This window comes from Nerophis lumbriciformis, linkage group LG05 (assembly GCF_033978685.3).
Source record: "Nerophis lumbriciformis linkage group LG05, RoL_Nlum_v2.1, whole genome shotgun sequence".
NCBI lineage: Eukaryota > Metazoa > Chordata > Actinopteri > Syngnathiformes > Syngnathidae > Nerophis > Nerophis lumbriciformis.
In genome coordinates, this window is record NC_084552.2 from 11865099 (window position 1) to 11886310 (window position 21212).

Genomic DNA, 21212 nt, shown 5'->3' on the forward strand with positions numbered 1-21212 from the left:
TCATGATTGTTTATCAAAGTATAACTATAGATTTCAACATTGTGTATGTGCTGAAAGATTAATTTATGATTGTTTATCAAGATATAACTATAGATGTCAACATTGTGTATGTGCTGAAAGATTCATTTATGATTGTTTATCAAAATATAACTATAGATGTCAACATTGTGTACGTGCTGAAAGATTAATTTATGATTGTTTATCAAAATATAACTAAAGATGTCAACATTGTGTACGCGCTGAAAGATTCATTTATGATTATCAAAATGTAACTAAAGATGTCAACATTGTGTATGTGCTGAAAGATTCATTTATGATTGTTTATCAAAATATAACTAAAGATGTCAACATTGTGTATGTGCTGAAAGATTAATTTATGATTGTTTATCAAGATATAACTATAGATGTCAACATTGTGTATGTGCTGAACAATTCATTTATGATTGTTTATCAAAAAATAACTATAGATGTCAACATTGTGTACATGCTAAAAGATTCATTCATGATTGTTCATCAAAATGTAACTAATAGATGTCAACATTGTGTATGTGCTGAAAGATTCATTTATGATTGTTTATCAAGATAGAACTATAGATGTCAACATTGTGTATGTGCTGAAAGATTCATTTATGATTGTTTATCAAGATATAACTATAGCTGTCAACGTTGTGTATGTGCTGAAAGATTCATTTATGATTGTTAAAAAGTTAAAGTACCAATGATTGTCACACACACACTAGGTGTGGCGAAATTATTCTCTGCATTTGACCCATCACCCTTGATCACCCCCTTGGAGGTGAGGGGAGCAGTGAGCAGCAGCGGTGGCCGCGCCCGGGAATCATTGTTGCCTTTAGTTAAAGCTTAACCCTTTTAGATTTTGCTCACATTCTTTTTTTTTATTTATTTAGACTCGCTGAGGTGGCACTCTTTTAAACACTTGTGTGTTTTACTAACTACGAAACAAGATAAAATACAAATAATGTGAAAATGATACTTCAACGGCACATACTAAACGTTAAAAGTATATCAAACAAACCTTTAACGGAGTGATCACTGGAGTATGTGCCCCTTTTCTTGTCGTCTTTTGTAAAATCTTGACATCTTTCGCCCTTCTTGATTACTTCTCGAGCAACTTTGAAGAAACTTTTGCCCTTTTCGAGATTTAAACAGTTCCAACAGCCTAAAACAACGCAAAACATAGGGCTTTTTTTTTTCCGAGAAAGACAGAATGGCGCTCAGAACGTGTGGACAAAAGACTGCTCGCCTCGCATTGACTAGCCGGACGTGACGTCAGGTGAATACAACCTGCACTATAGCTTTTCATCTGACTGATACCAACTAAATACAGAGCCAGTACCGCCGATATTTTAGGATCATTACATGATTTTGTGATTTGTACCTTTTTAATATGTGGATCAAGATTTTTATCAGAATAAAACAAAGATTTGAGTCAAACAAACTATTTGTATGAACTCCTTTATTTCTCTACAATTTAACATTGTTAAATACATTATCTCGTCTTCCTGTGAGGAATCAGTGCCTGGGGATTCTGTAGTGGACTCTCCTATTTCTGTTGGTGAGGTTGCCGAGAAAGTTAAAAAACTCCTTGAGGGCAGACGGGATCCACCCAGAGTCCTTTAAGGCTCTAGATGCTGTGGGGCTGCCTTGGTTGACAAGACTCTGCAGCATTGCGCAGACATTGAGGGCGGTGCTTCTGGATTGGCAGACCGGGGTGGTGGTTCCTATCTTTAAGAAGGGGAACCGGAGTGGGGGGTTCTAACTATCGTGGGATCACACTCCTCAGACTTCACGGGAAGGTATATTCAGGTGTACTGGAGATGCCAGATAGTAGAACCTCGGATTCAGGCGGAGCAGTGTGGTTTTCGTCCTGGTCACGGAACTGTGGACCAGCGCTATACTCTTGGCAGGATCCTTGAGGGTTCATGGGAGTTTGCCCAACCAGTCTACATGTGCTTTGTGGACTTGGAGAAGGCATTCGACCGGGAAGTCCTCTGGAGAGTGCTCAGAGAGTATGGGGTATCGGACTGTCTGATTGTGGCGGTCCGCTCCCTCGTATGGTCAGTGTCAGAGCTTGGCTTACATTGCTGACAGTAAGTCGGAACCATTTCCAGTGAGTGTTGGGCTGCCCTTGTCACCGATTCTGTTCACAACTTTCAAGGACAGAATTTCTACGCGCAGTCAGGGTGTCGAGGGGATCCGGTTTGGTGACTGCAGGATTAGGTCTCTTTTTGCGGATGATATGGTTCTGCTGGCTTTATCTGGCCAGGATCTTCAGCTCTCACTGGATTGGTTTGCAGCTGATTGTGAAGTGACTCAAGTGAGAATTAGCACTTACAAGTCCATGGCTCTTGCCCGGAAAAGGGTGAAGGACCATCTCAGGAGATCCTGCCCCAAGTGAAAGAGTTCAAGTACCCCGTAGTCTTACTCACGGGTGAGAGAATAGTGGATCGGTACGGCGTCTGTAGTCATGCAGACCCTGTAGCGGTCTGTCATGGTGAAGAAGGAGCTGAGCCAGAGGGCAAAGCTCTAAATTTACCGGTCGATCTACGTTCCCATCCTCATCTATGGTCATGAGCTTTGGGCTATGACTGAAAGGACAAGATCATGGGTACAAGCGTCCCAAATTAGTTTCCTCTGTCGGGTGGCAAGGCTCTTCCTTAGAGACAGGGTGAGATGCTCTGTCATCTGGGAGGAGCTCAAAGTAAAGCCGCTGCTCCACCACATTGAGAGGAGTCAGATATGGTGGATCGGGCATCTGGTCAGGATTCCCCCCGGACGTCTCTCTGGGGAGGTGTTTCGGGCACGTCCGACCGGTAGGAGGCCACAGTAAAGTCTCGGGATATGTTGGGGGGGACTATGTCTCCCAGCTGGCCTGGGAACGCCTCGAGATCCCCTGGGAGGATCTGGACAAAGTGGCTGGAGAGAGGAAAGTCTGGGCCTCTCTGCTTAGGCTGCTGCCCCCGCAACCCGCCCTCGGATACGCGGAAGAAGATGGATGGATGGCCAATTTAAATACATTATAGGATAATTTGACAGCATCAACAAAAAAACTGTTTGAGCAAAATCAAGCGCAAAATGATAAAATAAAAGTAAATACTATTCTTTTTCAGATCCTTTTTGCTCCCTCCGGCTGATAGCAATTCTACCCTGGTTTTGGATCATTCTTGTTAGAATAATTATGTATATATTATCACTCTAACTTTAGTTTGCTTAAAGTCCGTTGCTTTAGTTATTTAGCTATTGTGCTCAAGTTGGACTTTTCTAATCTGTGCAAGGACAAAGACTTCTTATCTGAGGGGTGGCCTCAGCCGTAGATGTTATCTTTGTTTTAGCCCGCTAACAGCCAAGGACTTCAACGACCTCAACGAAGATAAGATGACAGCACGCAGACGAAGCAGAGACTTCAAGGACCTCAACGAAGATAACATGCAGACGAAGCGGGGACAAGGTGAAATCACAAGGCCCCCAGCACATTCCGTCACATATTGTGCGTCCTGGACCTGCTTTGCATAATATATGTGACCACTCCTTTTACAGGCGGTCTTAGTGTTGTTGACTGTGGAACTCCTGAATAAATAGAGGGACGCAAGAGCTGAACCTTAGAGCGTAGGGCGAGACTGTGACTAAGGGTGCAGCTCCATGCATTCTCCTCATGAGCTAAATTGAACTCTGTGTCTGCATGATTCCTTGCTTCTTGTCTGATTAATAGATGTCATCAGTGTTTGAACCTGACATTCTCCTTACACCTTCCTTGATGCTTCCACAGACCATACAAACATGTCTTGGGTACATCTTGGTGTTTCCCTGCAAGTGAGACCTTTCTAATGTGTTTTCCAGCAAGCCCGTTACCTCTGGCCTCGATCCGCCTGCTGGTGCCACCTCTGCAGCTCTTGTCGGCCTCCATGTGGCAAATATTGAAGAAACGGGACGTCATGAGCTACTGGGAAGTGGCCGAATTTGTCTCCTTGGTGATGGACATGGTCCCGGAGCTGCTGATGGACAAGCACCGGATGCAACTCAACCTGGGTTTAAGAGCCAGGGTGAGCCAGACAATAAGTAACATTTGTTCTCATTCCACTTGTGTCGTCATGGTTTGTATTCCATCCTTTAGTATCTACTCCAGTTATGCAGAAGTGACCAATCCTTGCAACCTGACTTTATTTTGTCTCTCCTGAACACGATGAAACTGCAACACCCTCCTGTGGGAGATGTAAGCACCCTTAAAATGCCAATGTTTGCTTTTTTGAGTCTTATAATGTGAATCCAGTTATTACACGACGTTGCAGGTGAATGCATTCCCAGAAGAGGAAGCCATAATGCACTTTCTGGAGTTAATCCAGCTTCTGCTAAAAGACCCTGAAGAGAGACAACACTTCTTCTTGGTGAGACATCATCAGTGTCATGTCCGCTATTCTGGACAAGCTTGAATACTACTGACATGTTTTGCTGCAAAGGAGGTGTTCCCTGCTCAATATGGAACTGAGTATGACAAGGACTTGCAGACACTGTTTTGGGAGTTCCTCTGTCGGCTAACTGAGCTGTTGCCGGTTCCTGACCTCGAGCAGGTGAGAAATGCAGTTAACAAAACTACAAAAACTACAGTACTATGGTGCTTGAAACTGCTTGTTATTGTTTTCAGTTTATATTAAACAGTTTCTTAATCAAAACAATAAAATAGGAACTACCGTATTTTCCGGACCATAGGGCACACCGGATTATAAGGCGCACTGCCGATGAATGGTCTATTTTCGATATTTTTTCATATATAAGGCGCACCGGATTATAGGGCGCATTAAAGGAGTCATATTATTATTTATTTTTTCTAAATGTAAAAGACTTCCTTGTGGTCCACATAACATGTAATGGTGGTTCTTTTGTCAAAATGTTGCATAGATGATTTTTTACAGATCATCTTCAAGCATACTTGCCAACCCTCCCGGATTTTCCGGGAAACTCACGAAATTCAGCGCCTCTCCCGAAAACCTCCCGGGACAAATTTTCTCCCGAAATTCAGGCGGAGCTGGAGGCCACGCCCCCTCCAGCTCCATGCGGACCTGAGTCCGCTTTCCCACAATATAAACAACGTGCCTGCCCAATCATTATAACTGTAGAATGATGGAGGGCGAGTTCTTGGTTTCTTATGTGGGTTTATTGTTAGGCAGTTTCATTAACGTCCTCCCAGCGCGGTAACAACACACAACAACAGTAGTCACATTTTTGTCTACCGTAAAGCAGTTCGTCTGCCGTAAACAGCAATGTTGTGACACTCTTAAACAGGACAATACTGCCATCTAGTGCATTTGATGAAAGCACTTTTGTGCGTGCCACACAGCAATGCATCATCAGAGAGGGTGTTCAGCATGGTAAAAAAAATAGTGACAGAGAATAGAACAAGGATGGACAGTTCAACCCTTAACTCAACAATGAGTAGATGAGTGTTGTGTGTGTATATGTGTAAATAAATGAACACTGAAATTCAAGTATTTCTTTTATTTATATATATATATATAATAAAATAAATATATATTTATAGCTAGAATTCACTGAAAGTCAAGTATTTCTTACTTGACTTGGTGAATTCTAGCTGTAAATATACTCCTCCCCTCTTAACCACGCCCTCACCCCCCACCTCCCGAAATCGGAGGTCTCAAGGTTGGCAAGTATGCCGCTTTCTGACAGTCGTTTCAGGATGCGGCGTTTTGTGGACGGTCTTATTTACGTGGCTCACCTTCGGCAGCGTCTTCTCCCCGTCATCTTTGTTGTAGCGGTGTAGCGTGCAAGGACAGGAGATGAAGAAGTGTCAAAAGATGGCGCTAACTGTTGTAATGATATTCAGACTTTACTTCAGGAGCAGCATCTCCTCATCCGGAAACAACAACGCCGGAAATGTGTCCCGTGAATAACCCTCTGACCGGAACTCTCTAATGACTAAAGTCCCTTGGGTGAATAATGTAAACTCACTACACCGGTAGGTTTTAGTGCTTTCATGGCGAGTTTACGGACAGATATAAGTACCGTAAGAACTTTACACTACTTTATATTAGAAATGGCAACAGCGGAGGATGAATGTCCCATAACAAGAGAGATAGAGAATAAGGAGAAGCTTATAGACTACGGTGTCGGCATGGACTACAGTGGCAGTCGTGCCCAAATTGTCAGGACTTATGCAGATCTCAAATACACATCAGCAGGTACCAGAAGGTAAGAAAAGTTGCTGTTGCTTAATATTATGAAACAAAACACCAGATAATATGTCTGCTAATGGGTGCCATTTTGCAGTCCTTATACACACACCATAGTAATACTTGTATCTCTGACTACGGTAGCCGTAATGTGCCGACAATCCATCAAGCGGTGCGGCTTCAAAGTCCTACTAAAACATTTTGACAGATTTTTGAGTGCCGTGTGTAATGTTCTTTATTTGCAATGGAACATTTAAAGTTTTGGTGTTTACTGGTGTCATATTGCAGTCTACATGTATCTCTTATGTGTGACTGCCATCTACTGGTCACATTTATTACACCATGTACCAAATAAAATTGCTTTGAGGTTGGTAAGCACAACCAGAATTATTCCGTACATTAGGCGCACCAGGTTATAAAGCGCACTGTCGATTTTTGAGAAAATGAAAGGATTTTAAGTGCGCCTTATAGTCTGAAAAACACGGTATATATATATATATATATATATATATATACATATATATATATATATATATATATATATATATATATATATACCCCGTTTCCATATGAGTTGGGAAATTGTGTTGGATGTAAATATAAACGGAATGCAATGATTTGCAAATCATTTTCAACCCATATTCAATTGAATATGCTACAAAGACAACATATTTGATGTTCAAACTGATAAACCTTTTTTTTTTTTTTGCAAATAATCATTAACTTTAGAACTAGACGCCGGCAACACGTGACAAAGAAGTTGGGAAAGGTGGCAATAAATACTGATAAAGTTGAAGAATGCTCATCAAACACTTATTTAGAACATCCCACAGGTGAACAGGTAAATTGGGAACAGGTGGGTGCCATGATTGGGTATAAAAGTAGATTCCATTAAATGCTCAGTCATTCACAAACAAGGATAGGGTGAGGGTCACCACTTTGTCAACAAATGCGTGAGCAAATTGTTGAACAGTTTAAGAAAAACCTTTCTCAACCAGCTATTGCAAGGAATTTAGGGATTTCACCATCTACGGTCCGTAATATCATCAAAGGGTTCAGAGAATCTGGAGAAATCACTGCACATAAGCAGCTAAGCCCATGACCTTCGATCCCTCAGGCTGTACTGCATCAAGAAGCGACATCAGTGTGTAAAGGATATCACCACATGGGCTCAGGAACACTTCAGAAACCCACTGTCAGTAACTACAGTTGGTCGCTACATCTGTAAGTGCAAGTTAAAACTCTCCTATGCAAGGCGAAAACCGTTTATCAACAACACCCAGAATTGCCGCCAGCTTCGCTGGGCCTGAGCTCATCTAAGATGGACTGATACAAAGTGGAAAAGTGTTCTGTGGTCTGACGAGTCCACATTTCAAATTGTTTTTGGAAATTGTGGACGTCGTGTCCTCCGGACCAAAGAGGAAAAGAACCATCCGGATTGTTATAGGCCAAAGTTGAAAAGCCAGCATCTGTGATGGTATTGGGGTGTATTAGTGCCCAAGACATGGGTAACTTACACATCTGTGAAGGCACCATTAATGCTGAAAGGTACATACAGGTTTTGGAGCAACATCTAAGCCACGTTACCATGGACGCCCCTGCTTATTTCAGCAAGACAATGCCAAGCCACGTGTTACATCAACATGGCTTCATAGTAAAAGAGTGCGGGTACTAGACTGGCCTGCCTGTAGTCCAGACCTGTCTCCCATTGAAAATGTGTGGCGCATTATGAAGCCTAAAATACCACAAAGGAGACCCCCGGACTGTTGAACAACTTAAGCTGTACATCAAGCAAGAATGGGAAAGAATTCCACCTGAGAAGCTTCAAAAATGTGTCTCCTCAGTTCCCAAACGTTTACTGAGTGTTGTTAAAAGGAAAAGCCATGTAACACAGTGGTAAAAATGTCCCTGTGCCAAATTTTTTGCAATGTGTTGCTGCCAATAAATTCTTAGTTAATGATTATTTGCAAAAAAAAATTAAGTTTCTCAATGTGAACATTAAATATCTTGTCTTTGCAGTCTATTCAATTGAATATAAGTTGAAAAGGATTTGCAAATCAATGTATTCCGTTTATATTTACATCTAACACAATTTCCCAACTCATATGGAAACGGGGTTTGTATATCAAACACTAAAAAACTCACTACACCGGTATGTTTTAGCGCTTTCATGGCGAGTTTACTGACAGATATAGGTAAGAACTTTACACTACTTTATATTAGAATTAGCAACAGCAGAGGATGAACGTCCCATAACAAGAAGATAGAGAAAAAGAAGAAGTTTATCGACTACGGTGTCGTGACGGACTATCAAGGCGGACACACGCTATTTTTCGGGACTAATGCAGATCCCAAATACAGATCAGCAGGTACCATAAGGTAAGAAAAGTTGCTTTTGCATAATATTGCAAAATAAAACTGTCAAGTTTTGAGAAAAAAAAATAATTTTAAGTGCGTCTTATAGTCCGGAAAATACAGTATATGTTTTAAAAACCTAAGGTATTTACTTCATTGACCCCTTTTTTACGTACATAAATGTAATGCCTAAATAACTAAGATTGAATACAGGAGCGATTTACGAACTTAGTTGGTTCGTAAATAGAAACGTTTGTATACTGAAGAAGCAAATTGAAACAATGTAAATATCAACAAGGTTCCAGGCTCTGCAAAATCCATATTTTAGTGAATGTTTTGCACAATATAAAGTCCTATACAGTACTGCATATCAAACATACAAACAACAAGGAGGCGATGAATCACCTTTCTATTTATTACAAAGCCAAAACAACAACACGCACACACAAAAGTCCCTTTGGTGCCCTCAAAAACAATCAGAAATTACAGAAATGCTTAACTTTACCAACCATATTGCTCCAATAATAAACATTTAAAAAAAGTAAAATCCATTTACTACATCCATTTAACATCGGCAAATGAGGAGATGACTTGAAAGGGGACGACAGACAGAGGGAGAGAAATGAGGGATCGGGGCACAGGGGCCGTGAGTGTGTGCTGTGTAGCTCTTCTCCGCTGTGAAATAAAACCGCTTTAGAATCTTTTTCCAGCGGTCTCATCACAATTATTTATAAATAAATAATACATTTTTTAACTCTTCAGCGATTCCCTCCTCGTTTCACTTTGGTCTGTTGTCTTTTTGGGACTCGTATTGAGTTAGTAAAATAGACAAAAGTGGAAAAAACACAGAAAAGGCACACACTTACTGACGCACTAAGAAGTGACTAGTAGTGTCCTGTGCAGCAAGTGACGTGGAGGGCTCCACCTCCCCAAAAATGCTGCGCCCTGTTTTTTGCCTGCATGGGACACACAAAATGAATTAATGAAGCATTCGTACACATTTGACTTGATCTATAAGTTTGTCAATCGAAACGTTTGCAAATAGAGAGGTTTGTAAATCGAGGTTCCACTGTATCAAAACTTTAAAAAACCCAAAAGCAGTGAATATGACAGGTTGTGTAAATTTGTAAATAAAAACAGAATGCAATGATTTGCAAATTAAAGTTAAAGTTAAAGTACCAATGATTGTCACACACACACTAGGTGTGGCGAAATTATTCTCTGCATTTAACCCATCACCCTTGATCACCCCCTGGGAGGTGAGGGGAGCAGTGGGCAGCAGCGGTGGCCGCACCCGGGAATCATTTTTGGTGATTTAACCCCCAATTCCAACCCTTGATACTGAGTGCCAAGCAGGGAGGTAATGGGTCCCATTTTTATAGTCTTTGGTATGACTCGGCCGGGGTTTGAACCCACAACCTACCGATCTCAGGGCGGACACTCGAACCACTAGGTCCTTTTCACCTTATATTCAATTGAATAGACTGCAAAGATAAGATATTTAATGTTCACACTGAGAAACTTAATTTTTTTTGCAAATAATCATTAACTAAGAATTTATTGGCAGCAACACATTGCAAAAAATTTGGCACAGGGACATTTTTACCACTGTGTTACATGGCCTTTCCTTTTAACAACACTCAGTAAACGTTTGGGAACTGAGGAGACACATTTTTTAAGCTTCTCAGGTGGAATTCTTTCCCATTCTTGCTTGATGTACAACTTAAGTTGTTCAACAGTCCGGGGGTCTCTGTTGTGGTATTTTAGGCTTTATAATGCACCACACATTTTCAATGGGAGACAGGTCTGGACTACAGGCAGGCCAGTCTAGTACCCGCACTCTTTTGCTATGAAGCCACGCTGAAGTAACACGTGGCTTGGCATTGTCTTGCTGAAATAAGCAGGGGCGTCCATGATAATGTTGCTTTGATGGCAACATATGTTGCTTCAAAACCTGTATGTACCTTTCAGCATTAATGGTGCCTTTACAGATGTGTAAGTTACCCATGTCTTGGGCACTAATACACCCCCATACCATCACACATGCTGGCTTTTACACTTTGCGCCTATAACAATCCGGATGGTTCTTTTCCTCTTTGTTTCGGAGGAAAGGACGTCCACAGTTTCCAAAAACAATTTGAAATGTGGACTTGTCAGACCACAGAACACTTTTCCACTTTGTATCAATCCATCTTAGATGAGCTTGGGACCAGCGAAACCGGCGACGTTTCTGGGTGTTGTTGATAAATGGCTTTGGCTTTGCATAGTAGAGTTTACACTTGCATTTACAGATATAGCGACCAACTGTAGTTACTGACAGTGGTTTTCCAAAGTGATCCTGAGCCCATGTGGTGATATCCTTTACACACTGATGTTGCTTGTTGATGCAGTACCGCCTGAGGGATCCAAGGTCACGGGCATGTTGGTTTTCGGCCTTGCAGTGATTTCTCCAGATTCCCTTAACCTTTTGATGATATTACGGTCCGCAGATGGTGAAATCCCTAAATTCCTTGCAATAGCTGGTTGAGAAATGTTCTTAAACAGTTGGACAATTTGCTCACGCATTTGTTGACAAAGTGGTGACCCTCGCCCCATCCTTGTTTGTGAATGACTGAGCATTTCATGGAAGCTGCTTTTATACCCAATCATGGCACCCACCTGTTCCCAATTAGCCTGTTCACTTGTGGGTTGTTCCAAATAAGTGTTTGATGAGCATTCCTCAGTTTCTCAGTTTTTTTGCCACTTGTGCCAGCTTTTTTGAAACATGTTGCAGGCATCAAATTTCAAATGAGCTAATATTTGCAAAAAATAACAAAGTTTTCTAGTTCGAACATTAAGTATCTTGTCTTTGCAGTCTATTCAATTGAATATAAGTTGAAAGGGATTTGCAAATCATTGTATTCTCTTTTTATTTACCATTTACACAACGTGCAAACTGCACTGGTTTTGGGTTTTGTAAATGATAGTAGATTATTATTATTATGGTGTTTCATTAACCATGCATGAGACCTTTTTAATACATCATTTGCAGACAGTTTGCTGGCTTGGAGCATCAGTGTTGGAAAACTGTGTCAAGTCACTTTCCGAAGCCAAGGACCTGAAGGTTTTGCTCCAGCACCATAAACAGTTGAGACATTTAGAGCAACATGGTAGGTCATTTTCCGTAAAAGCTTGCTATGCTCTTCTCTGGTGGTTTTTAACTGGAACATATGCATTTTTTCTAATGTAGTTCCACACACAAGCATGGGGGACAACATCTTCTCCTCGCTCTCTGCCTTTCCCGCCTGCAGACGGACCACAGCTGAGGACCAGCCTAATCATTTGGGCCAAGGTGATGCCACTCATATACCCACGCCACTTGTGGATGAGGTCACAATTGAAGTCATTGCAGAGGTTGAAGTAGAAGAGCATGACGTAATTGTGGGTGAAAATGGCCTTGAAGGAGCCCTAAGTGGCGCTGTGGCCGAAGACGCTGAAGTTGTGACCTCAAAAGACACAGGCGCAGGTATGGATGAGAGTACTGATGGTCCAGGGAACATGTTTCATGCACAGAGCTCTTCAGGGCCTCACGACTGCCCGGATTGTGAGAAGAAATTCAAGTTTGCCTCGTCCCTAACGGCCCACAGGGTCATCCACACCGGCGAGCGCCCCCACCGGTGCTACGACTGCGGCCGCTGCTTCTCTTTCAGGCAGTCCCTCGACCGCCACAGAAGCACGCACAAAAGCGGACGCAGGTACGACTGCGTTGTCTGCGGAGAGACTTTCCTGTCCTCGTCAGCTCGCGCCGAACACAAGCGGACCCACATGGTGGGCGGCGCGTACGCGTGCAAGGGGTGCGGCAGGACGTTCAACTGGGAGCTGGCGCTGGCGAGGCACCTGAAAACTCACGCCACGGACGTCAATGCCAACAGCGCCACAGAGAACTGTGAGGCGGGGCAGGAGCGCCGCGGCGCCGACGCAGACGTGCCGCCTGACGACGTCGGCGATGCAGCAGACGTCCCGGGAGACGTTTCCCTCGTCAAAATCCGCACGAGTGGTCGCAAACGGCGGCCCACCATGAAGATCCAAGTGATCAACTTGCAGAAACGCATGAGCAGGAGGAGGAAGCAGGAAGTCACCAGGGAGAATCCTCCAGCCTTGAAGCTTCTGCCCTTTAATTGGTGAGGTTATCATCTTTGTGTTACTCTAAATCAGTGGTTCTTTATGGCGTCACATTAGTGCCAAAAATCCGAGCGCATAAAAACTGTTATCGCGCGCTGATTCTCCACTTCGTGCGCGCGCGTGCAAAACCCTTTTGCGCGCGCGTGGTGCCTTTTTGCGCGCGCGCGGTGCCTTTCTGCGCGCGCGCGGTGCCTTTCTGCCGTCCAAGCATACCCGCCCCCAAAGTGCCAAAAAGAAACATGACAGCGCGAGGAGAGATGCCAGGAGTACACAGAGAGCGCGCAACTCCTGGCATCTCTCCTCGCGCTGTCATGTTTCTTTTTGGCACTTTGGGGGCGGGTATGCTTGGACGGCCCCTTCTTTCTGATTGGTCAGGCAAAAAATGCTGAAAAATGCTCAGAGCCAATCAGAAGTATAGCAGGGCGGGTCATCGTCAATATGTATCAAGATTTACGGAGGAAGAAGTGGATAAAAAAATGTCGCGCGCTGATGAAGGTTATTTCATACCACATAAACACAATACAGGGTAATACAAAATGTGACCCAAATAAATAATAAGACAACAAACACCATAATCACATCTTTCAGCCAGAACTGGTCCACAAGCAATAACATCCAACCATAACATTATGTTATATTTTCACTTCTTCTTGAACATTTGTTTTCTAATTTATGGAATTTCTTTTGATTCAGCCATAAAATTAATGAAATAATCTTTGAATTTTGTTTTTAAAATGTTAAAAATAGCCTTTTAATAATGTATTCTGAAACCGTTTAAAATAATCAGAGAACTGACTAATACTGACCCTACACAACTATATTGCACAATTAAGTCTTTTTTTTTTTTAAAGCGAAAGAGGTAATTTCAACAGGTACAGCATCCTATGTCATATCTACATGTAATAAGATTTGTAACAAGGCAAACCGTTTGTAAATTGGTCGAAAATCGAGCAAGTTATGGTAATTTAATTAGTACATGTACCATTGACATCAATGTAATGATTGAGGCTAGATGTCCGAGGTAAGATGGCTACAACGTTGCGACACTGGAGAATGATTGGTCATATAAAAAATGCTCACAGCCAATCAGAAAGGAGGGGCTGTCTAAGCATACCCGCCCCCAAAGTGCCAAAAAGAAACATGACCGCGCGAGGAGAGATGCCAGGAGTACAAAGAGAGCGCGCAGAAAGGCGTCGCACGCGCGCAAAAAGGCACCACGCGCGCGCAAAAGGGTGTCGCGCGCGCGCACGAAGTGGAGAATCAGCGCGCGATAACAGTTTTTATGCGCTCGGATTTTTGGCACTAATGTGATGCCATAGTTCTTAACCTGGGTTCGATCGAACCCTAGGGGTTCAGTGAGTCGGCCTCAGGGGTTCGGCGTAGCCTCTGCCGCGGATGTCAAGACACACCCGACTCATCGTGTAGATAAAAACTTCTCCCTATAGAGCAGTGGTTCTTAACCTTGTTGGAGGTACCGAACACCAGCAGTTTCATATGCGCATTCACACAACCCTTCTTTAGTGAAAAATAATATGTTTTTTTTTTTTTTAAATTCAAGACAAAGTAATATGTTTTTGGTAACACTTTAGTATGGGGAACATATTCTAAGTAACAAAGACTTAATTTTGAGTTATTTGGTTAGGGCAGGGGTCGGCAACCTTTACCAGTCAAAGAGCCATTTTGACCAGTTTCACAAATTAAAGAAAACAATGGGAGCCACAAAAATCTTTTGAAATTTAAAATGAAATAACACTGCATACAAAGTTTTTTTTTTGCTTTGTGCTATGTATAAACCAGGGCTCTCAGACACGCGGCCCACACCTTAATATGAAAATTGAATGTTAGTGCGGTCCGCGGGTTTTATATGAATGACGCTTGACAGCGTCATACTTGTCAGCCCTCCCGTTTTTTCCGGCAGACTACGAATATCAGGGCAACTATTCTCTCGAACGTGCCGTGATGGTACAGAATTTAGCGCCCACTATAACCAGCGTGCCCGCCCAGCTACACGTTGTATGGGGTTCTGCTTGCTCACGTAAGTGACAGCAAGGCATACTTGGTCAAAAGCCACACAGGTTACGGTGGCGGTATAAAAAACTTTAACACTCTTACTAATAATGCGCCACACTGTGAACCCACACCAAACAAGAATGACAAACACATTTCGGGAGAACATCTGCACCGTAACACAACATAAACACAACAGAACAAATACCCAGAATCCCATGCAGCCCTAACTCTTCCGGGCTGCATTATACACCCCCGCTACCAAACCCCGCCCACCTCAACCGACGCACAGAGGGGGGGGTTGATGTGTGAGGGAGCAGGGTTGGGGTGGGGGCGGGGTTTGGTGGTAGCAGGGGTGTATAATGTAGCCCGGAAGAGTCATGGCTGCATGGGATTCTGGGTATTTGTTCTGTTGTGTTTATGTTGTGTTAAGGTGCAGATGTTCTCCCGAAATGTGTTTGTCATTCTTGTTTGGTTTTGGTTCAAAGTGTGGCGCATTATTAGTAAGAGTGTTAAAGTTGTTTTATATGGCCACCGTCAGTGTAACCTGTGTGTTGAGCAAGTATGCCTTGCTGTCACTTACGTGTGCAAGCAGAAGATGCATATAACAAGAGGCTGGGCTGGCACGTTGTTAATGCAGATTGTAGAGAGTGCTAAATGCTGTACCATCATGGCACGCCCTTATTATTATTGTAAGGGTGAAAATCGGAGAATATTAATCACGGGAATTTTGAGCGAGAGGCACTGAATTCCGGAAGTCTCCCGGGAAAATCGGGGGGGTCGGCAAGTATGCAGCTGAGCCGCATCAGAGTGATCAAAGAGCCGCATGCGGCTCCGGAGCCACGGGTTGCCGACCCCTGGGTTAGGGTTAGGGTTAGAGGGTTAGGGCCAGGGTTAGAGGGTTAGGGTTATAATAAGGCCATGCCGAATAAGGCATTAATAAGTACTTAATAATGACTAGTTAAGAGCCAACATGTTACTAATTTGCATGTTAAAGGGGAACATTATCACCAGACCTATGTAAGCGTCAATATATACCTTGATGTTGCAGAAAAAAGACCATATATTTTTTTAACCGATTTCCGAACTCTAAATGGGTGAATTTTGGTGAATTAAACGCCTTTCTATTATTCGCTCTCGGAGCGATGACGTCACATCGGGAAGCAATCCGCCATTTTCTCAAACACATTACAAACACCGAGTCAAATCAGCTCTGTTATTTTCTGTTTTTTCGACTGTTTTCCGTACCTTGGAGACATCATGCCTCGTCGGTGTGTTGTTGGAGGGTGTAACAACACGAACAGGGACGGATTCAAGTTGCACCAGTGGCCCAAAGATGCGAAAGTGGCAAGAAATTGGACGTTTGTTCCGCACACTTTACCGACGAAAGCTATGCTACGACACAGATGGCATAGAAGAATATCTGCTGACATCAACTCCAAAACTGGACAGATCAGCTTTCAGGAAAAGAGAGCGGATGAGGGTATGTCTACAGAATATATTAATTGAGGAAAACTTGGCTGTCTGCACTCTCAAAGTGCATGTTGTTGCCAAATGTATTTCATATGCTGTAAACCTAGTTCATAGTTGTTAGTTTCCTTTAATGCCAAACAAACACATACCAATCGTTGGTTAGAAGGCGATCGCCGAATTCGTCCTCGCTTTCTCCCGTGTCGCTGGCTGTTGTGTCATTTTCGTCGGTTCCGCTTGCATACGGTTCAAACCGATATGGCTCAAAGCTTCAGTTTCTTCTTCAATTTCGTTTTCGCTACCTGCCTCCACACTACAACCATCCGTTTCAATACATGCGTAATCTGTTGAATCGCTTAAGCCGCTGAAATCCGAGTCTGAATCCGAGCTAATGTCGCTATAGCTTGCTGTTCTTTCCGCCATGTTTGTTTGTATTGGCATCACTGTGTGACGTCACAGGAAAATGGACGAGTGTATATAACAATGGTTAAAATCAGGCACTTTGAAGCTTTTTTTAGGGATATTGCGTGATGGGTAAAATTTTGAAAAAAACTTCGAAAAATAAAATAAGCCACTGGGAACTGATTTTGAATGGTTTTAACCCTTCTGAAATTGTGATAATGTTCCCCTTTAATAAGCAACTAATTAATAGTGAATATGTTCCCCATACTAAAGTGTTACCATGTTTTATTATTGGTGCACAAAATTAACAGTGCATGAACATCTCCTTGTTCAAACAACAAAACCAACACAGTGCATAAACTCACAACAAATGACACACTTGCAAATCAGTGTGACTTCTGCTGTTGCCGATAGGGAGAAGTTTTTATTTACACGATGAGTCGGGTGTGTCTTGACCTCCGCCGAACCCCTGAGGCCGACTCACCGAACCCCTAGGGTTCCATCGAACCCAGGTTAAGAACCACTGCTATAGAGTATTATGAATACCCCCAAACAATGTTCCCTCTAATTTTCCATCTGATTTGCAGGTGTGTAATTTGTTGTGAGTTCATGCACTGTGTTGGTTTTGTTCTTTGAACAAGGTGATGTTCATGCACGCTTCATTTTGTGCACCAGTAAAAAAAACATATAATTTTATCTTGAATTTGAAAAAAAAACATTTTATTTTTCACTAAAGAAGGGTTCGGTGAATGCGCATATGAAACTAGTGGGGTTCGGTACCTCCAACAAGGTTAGGAACCCATACTTGCCAACCCTCCCGGATTTTCCGGGAGACTCCCGAAATTCAGCGCCTCTCCCGAAAACCTCCCGGGACAAATTTTCTCCCGAAAATCTCCCGAAATTCAGGCACACAATATAAACAGCGTACCTGCCCAATCACGTTATAACTGTAGAATGATGGAGGGCAAGTTCTTGGTTTCTTATGTGGGTTTATTGTTAGGCAGTTTCATTAACGTCCTTCCAGCGTGGTAACAACACACAACAACAGCAGTCACGTTTTCGTCTACTGTAAAGCAGTTCGTCTGCCGTAAACAGCAATGTTGTGACACTCTTAAACAGGACAATACTGCCATCTAGTGCATTTGATAAAAGCACTTTTTGCGTGCCACACAGCAATGCATCATCAGAGAGGGCGTTCAGCATGGTTAGAAAAATAGTGACAAATAGAACAAGGATGGACAATTCAACTCTTAACTCAACAATGAGTAGATGAGTGTTATGTGTGTGTATGTGTAAATAAATGAACACTGAAATTCAGGTATTTCTTTTATTTATATATATATATAAATATATATATATATATATATATATATATAGGGACGGCGTGGCGCAGTGGGGGAGTGGCCGTGCGCAACCCAAGGGTCCCTGGTTCAATCCCCACCTAGTACCAACCTCGTCATGTCCGTTGTGTCCTGAGCAAGACACTTCACCCTTGCTCCTGATGGGTGCTGGTTAGCGCCTTGCATGGCAGCTCCCTCCATCAGTGTGTGTGAATGGGTAAATGTGGAAATACTGTCAAAGCGCTTTGAGTACCTTGAAGGTAGAAAAGCGCTATACAAGTACAACCCATTTATCATTTATTTATATATATATATATATATATATGAAATACTTGACTTGGTAAATCCTAGCTGTAAATATACTCCTCCCCTCTTAACCACGCCCCCAACCACGCCCCGCTCCCCACCTCCCGAAATCGGAGGTCTCAAGGTTGGCAAGTATGTAGGAATCACTGCTCTAAATGCTCTAAATACCAACTCATAATCAGTTAAACCACCAATTCTAATTTAGAAAAGCCAATAAATAAGATGTCTAACCAGTGACATTAATAGCTGTAGTTGTAATTGTCAATAAGCCCACAAGATGGCAGTAGCTGCAATGGGAGTATTGAGTAGTATTATGTGCAATGAAGGCTGTGTTCTCTTTAAATACCTTCTACTAGGTCGGGGCGATATGGACAAAAAAGGATATCTCGATATATTTTTACTTAAAGTCGATATTCGATATACATCTTGATATATTTTCCGGTGAAAGTATAAATATAAAGATATTCCTTTTTGAGGGAGATTCACTGACATTGAAGTTCAATCTTTCTGTGTGGAGTTTGCATGTTCTCCCCGTGACTGCCTGGGTTCCCTCCGAGTACTCCGGCTTCCTCCCACCTCCAAAGACATGCACCTTGGGATAGGTTGATTGGCAACACTAAAATTGGCCCTAGTGTGTCAATGTGAGTGTGAATGTTGTCTTGCGACTTGTCCAGGGTGTACCCCGCCTTACGCCCGAATGCAGCTGAGATAGGCTCCAGCACCCCCCGCAACGCCGTAAGGGACAAGCGGTAGAAAATGGATGGATGGATGAAGTGAATGACAACTGTACTGTAAACAGTCGGTGGCAATTTTATTAACCAGTTAGTCAAGATGGGTATTAACAGCACAGAAAATAAACTGTTTAAGTACGGCAGAATTAAATAACATAAATACAATAGAAAAATATTCTTTCTACGTAAAATAAATAACATAGCAGTGCAAATAATACAAAATGTATCAAACTCAGATAAAAAATAAATTTGCAGGCAGGCACTTTTTAGTTTCCAGTGGACGATGTAATGGACTGTCACACACGTACGGTTCTGGTCAGCACCAAGTAAGTGACTTGACTTCATTGTGCGGCTATGATCTTCCTCACTTCGGCATACATTTTTGGCAGCATTTCTCGTGCAACTCGATTTGGGCTTACATGGTAAACAACCCAAATGAATGTTTTATCCAGACGCATACATCTGTCCAAATGTGACCAAGTAGACGCATTGTGGGTTACCTGGACGTGGTCTACATCAGAGTTTTTCAACCACTGTGCCGCGGCACACTAGTGTGCCGTGAGATATTGTCCGGTGTGCCGTGGGGAATTATGCAACTTCACCTAATTGGTCCAAAAAATATTTTTTGCAAATCAATAATTATAATCTGCAAATAATGTGCCGTTGCTTAGTGTCTTTACTGTGTAAAACTCGGCAGGGTAACCACGTAATACTCCATGTCAGTAGGTGGCAGCGGGTAGTTAATTGCTTTGTAAAAGTCGTAAAGTGTCGGGTGAGACGAGGATGGATTGTTGTGATCCCAATATGCAGACCACATCGGCAGTGTGCAGGTAAAAAGGTATGTAATGTTTAAACCAAAAATTAACGAAAGGGAAAGGCAATGGCTATGCAAAACGAAAGTAAAACTGAACTGGCTACAAAGTAAACAGAAACAGAATGCTGGACGACAGCAAAAACTTACTGCGTCCACAAAGTACGTCCGTTCTTGACATGACAATCAACAATGTCCACACAAATAAGGATAGCAACAATGTAAATAGCCTTGCTTGCTAACACAAACCAGGTGCGCGGAATAGCGCTCAAAGGAAGACATGAAACCGCTACAGGAAAACACCAACAAAACAGGAAGGGCCACCAAAATAACAGCGCAAGACAAGAACTAAAGCACTACACACAGGAAAACACTAACAAACTCAAAATATGGCATGACGACCTGGTGGAGTTTAATTTTTTTTAACGTTTTCTGCTGGTGGTGTGCCTCCGGATTTTTTAAATGAGAAAAATGTGCCTTGCCTCAAAAAAGGTTGAAAAACACTGGTCTACATCGCTAAAAGACAAATCTAAAGAAGAGAATCCCTCTGCCATCTTCCACTAGTTTTTTTTAATATATAAATCTTCACTTCTCCGACTCTCTCGTCGTCATTTGGGATGTCTGTTGTGATTTCCCTACCTGGTTCCATGACCTGCCCTGTCTTGCCTCTGATTGGCCTGTCCCTTATGTTTTACCTCAATCTCAACCAATCGTGACTCATTATAGTAAACAACCAATCATGGATGTTCTTATATGTGCAAGCACGTCTTGGAAGGAGGAAGGGGAGGGGTTTATTAACCCATGAGAGGGAGTGGGGAGCGGGTGAGAATCAAGAAACACAACAAATAAACGGTGTATGGTCAGTTTAAATAAATTATATCGATATTATAATATTTTCTTAATTCATATCTTGTTTAAAAATATATCGATATATCCTACAAACTCAATATATCGCCCAGCCCTACCTTCTACAGTACTAGATGAATATGTATTTGTATGGGTTTGATGATTTTACTGTCTTTGAACAGTTCAGAGCACTCGTACGGATCACCGTCAGTCTCATCGAAGGAAGCTGAAGAAAGTAAGTGTTGGTTTATACTGTACAGTACGTCCTCACATTTCATATTTAAGAGGTTCTGTTACACTGACAAAGTACATCTACACAATAATGCTACAAATAATATTGCTATGTTGTGGTCAACACTATTTAGCCACACTTTTTACTAGAGATCAACTGATTATCAACTGGGACAATTATCGACGTCGATATTTGGCATTTTGACGGTTATCAGTATTGACTTTTTTAAACAACATCAGCAGATACTTGCATATTACGTGTATATATTGTGTTTATTAATTAAAAAATATGAGCTACGTAATTAAGTAGATAAATAATAAGAACGGCTCAATCAGTAGCCCTCAGTGG

General features: G+C 42.3%; 1 protein-coding gene across 4 annotated transcripts in view; it reads left to right on the top strand.

Moving 5' to 3' along the window:
- LOC133606880 (uncharacterized) overlaps positions 1-21212 on the top strand; it is a 44992-nt gene that overhangs the window by 12829 nt on the left and 10951 nt on the right. For 2 of the 4 annotated variants that reach the window (XM_061961272.2, XM_061961273.2), the window contains exons 2-9: positions 3354-3469; positions 3859-4061; positions 4133-4231; positions 4308-4403; positions 4476-4586; positions 11590-11707; positions 11788-12718; positions 20815-20867. In XM_061961272.2, the coding sequence (XP_061817256.2) occupies positions 3397-3469; positions 3859-4061; positions 4133-4231; positions 4308-4403; positions 4476-4586; positions 11590-11707; positions 11788-12718; positions 20815-20867 (1684 nt within the window). In that variant the 5' untranslated portion in view covers positions 3354-3396. Of the gene's footprint in view, positions 1-3291; positions 3470-3858; positions 4062-4132; positions 4232-4307; positions 4404-4475; positions 4587-11589; positions 11708-11787; positions 12719-20814; positions 20868-21212 lie in introns of those variants that run through there. The other 2 variants (XM_072913144.1, XM_061961274.2) reach the window with 2 other exon arrangements.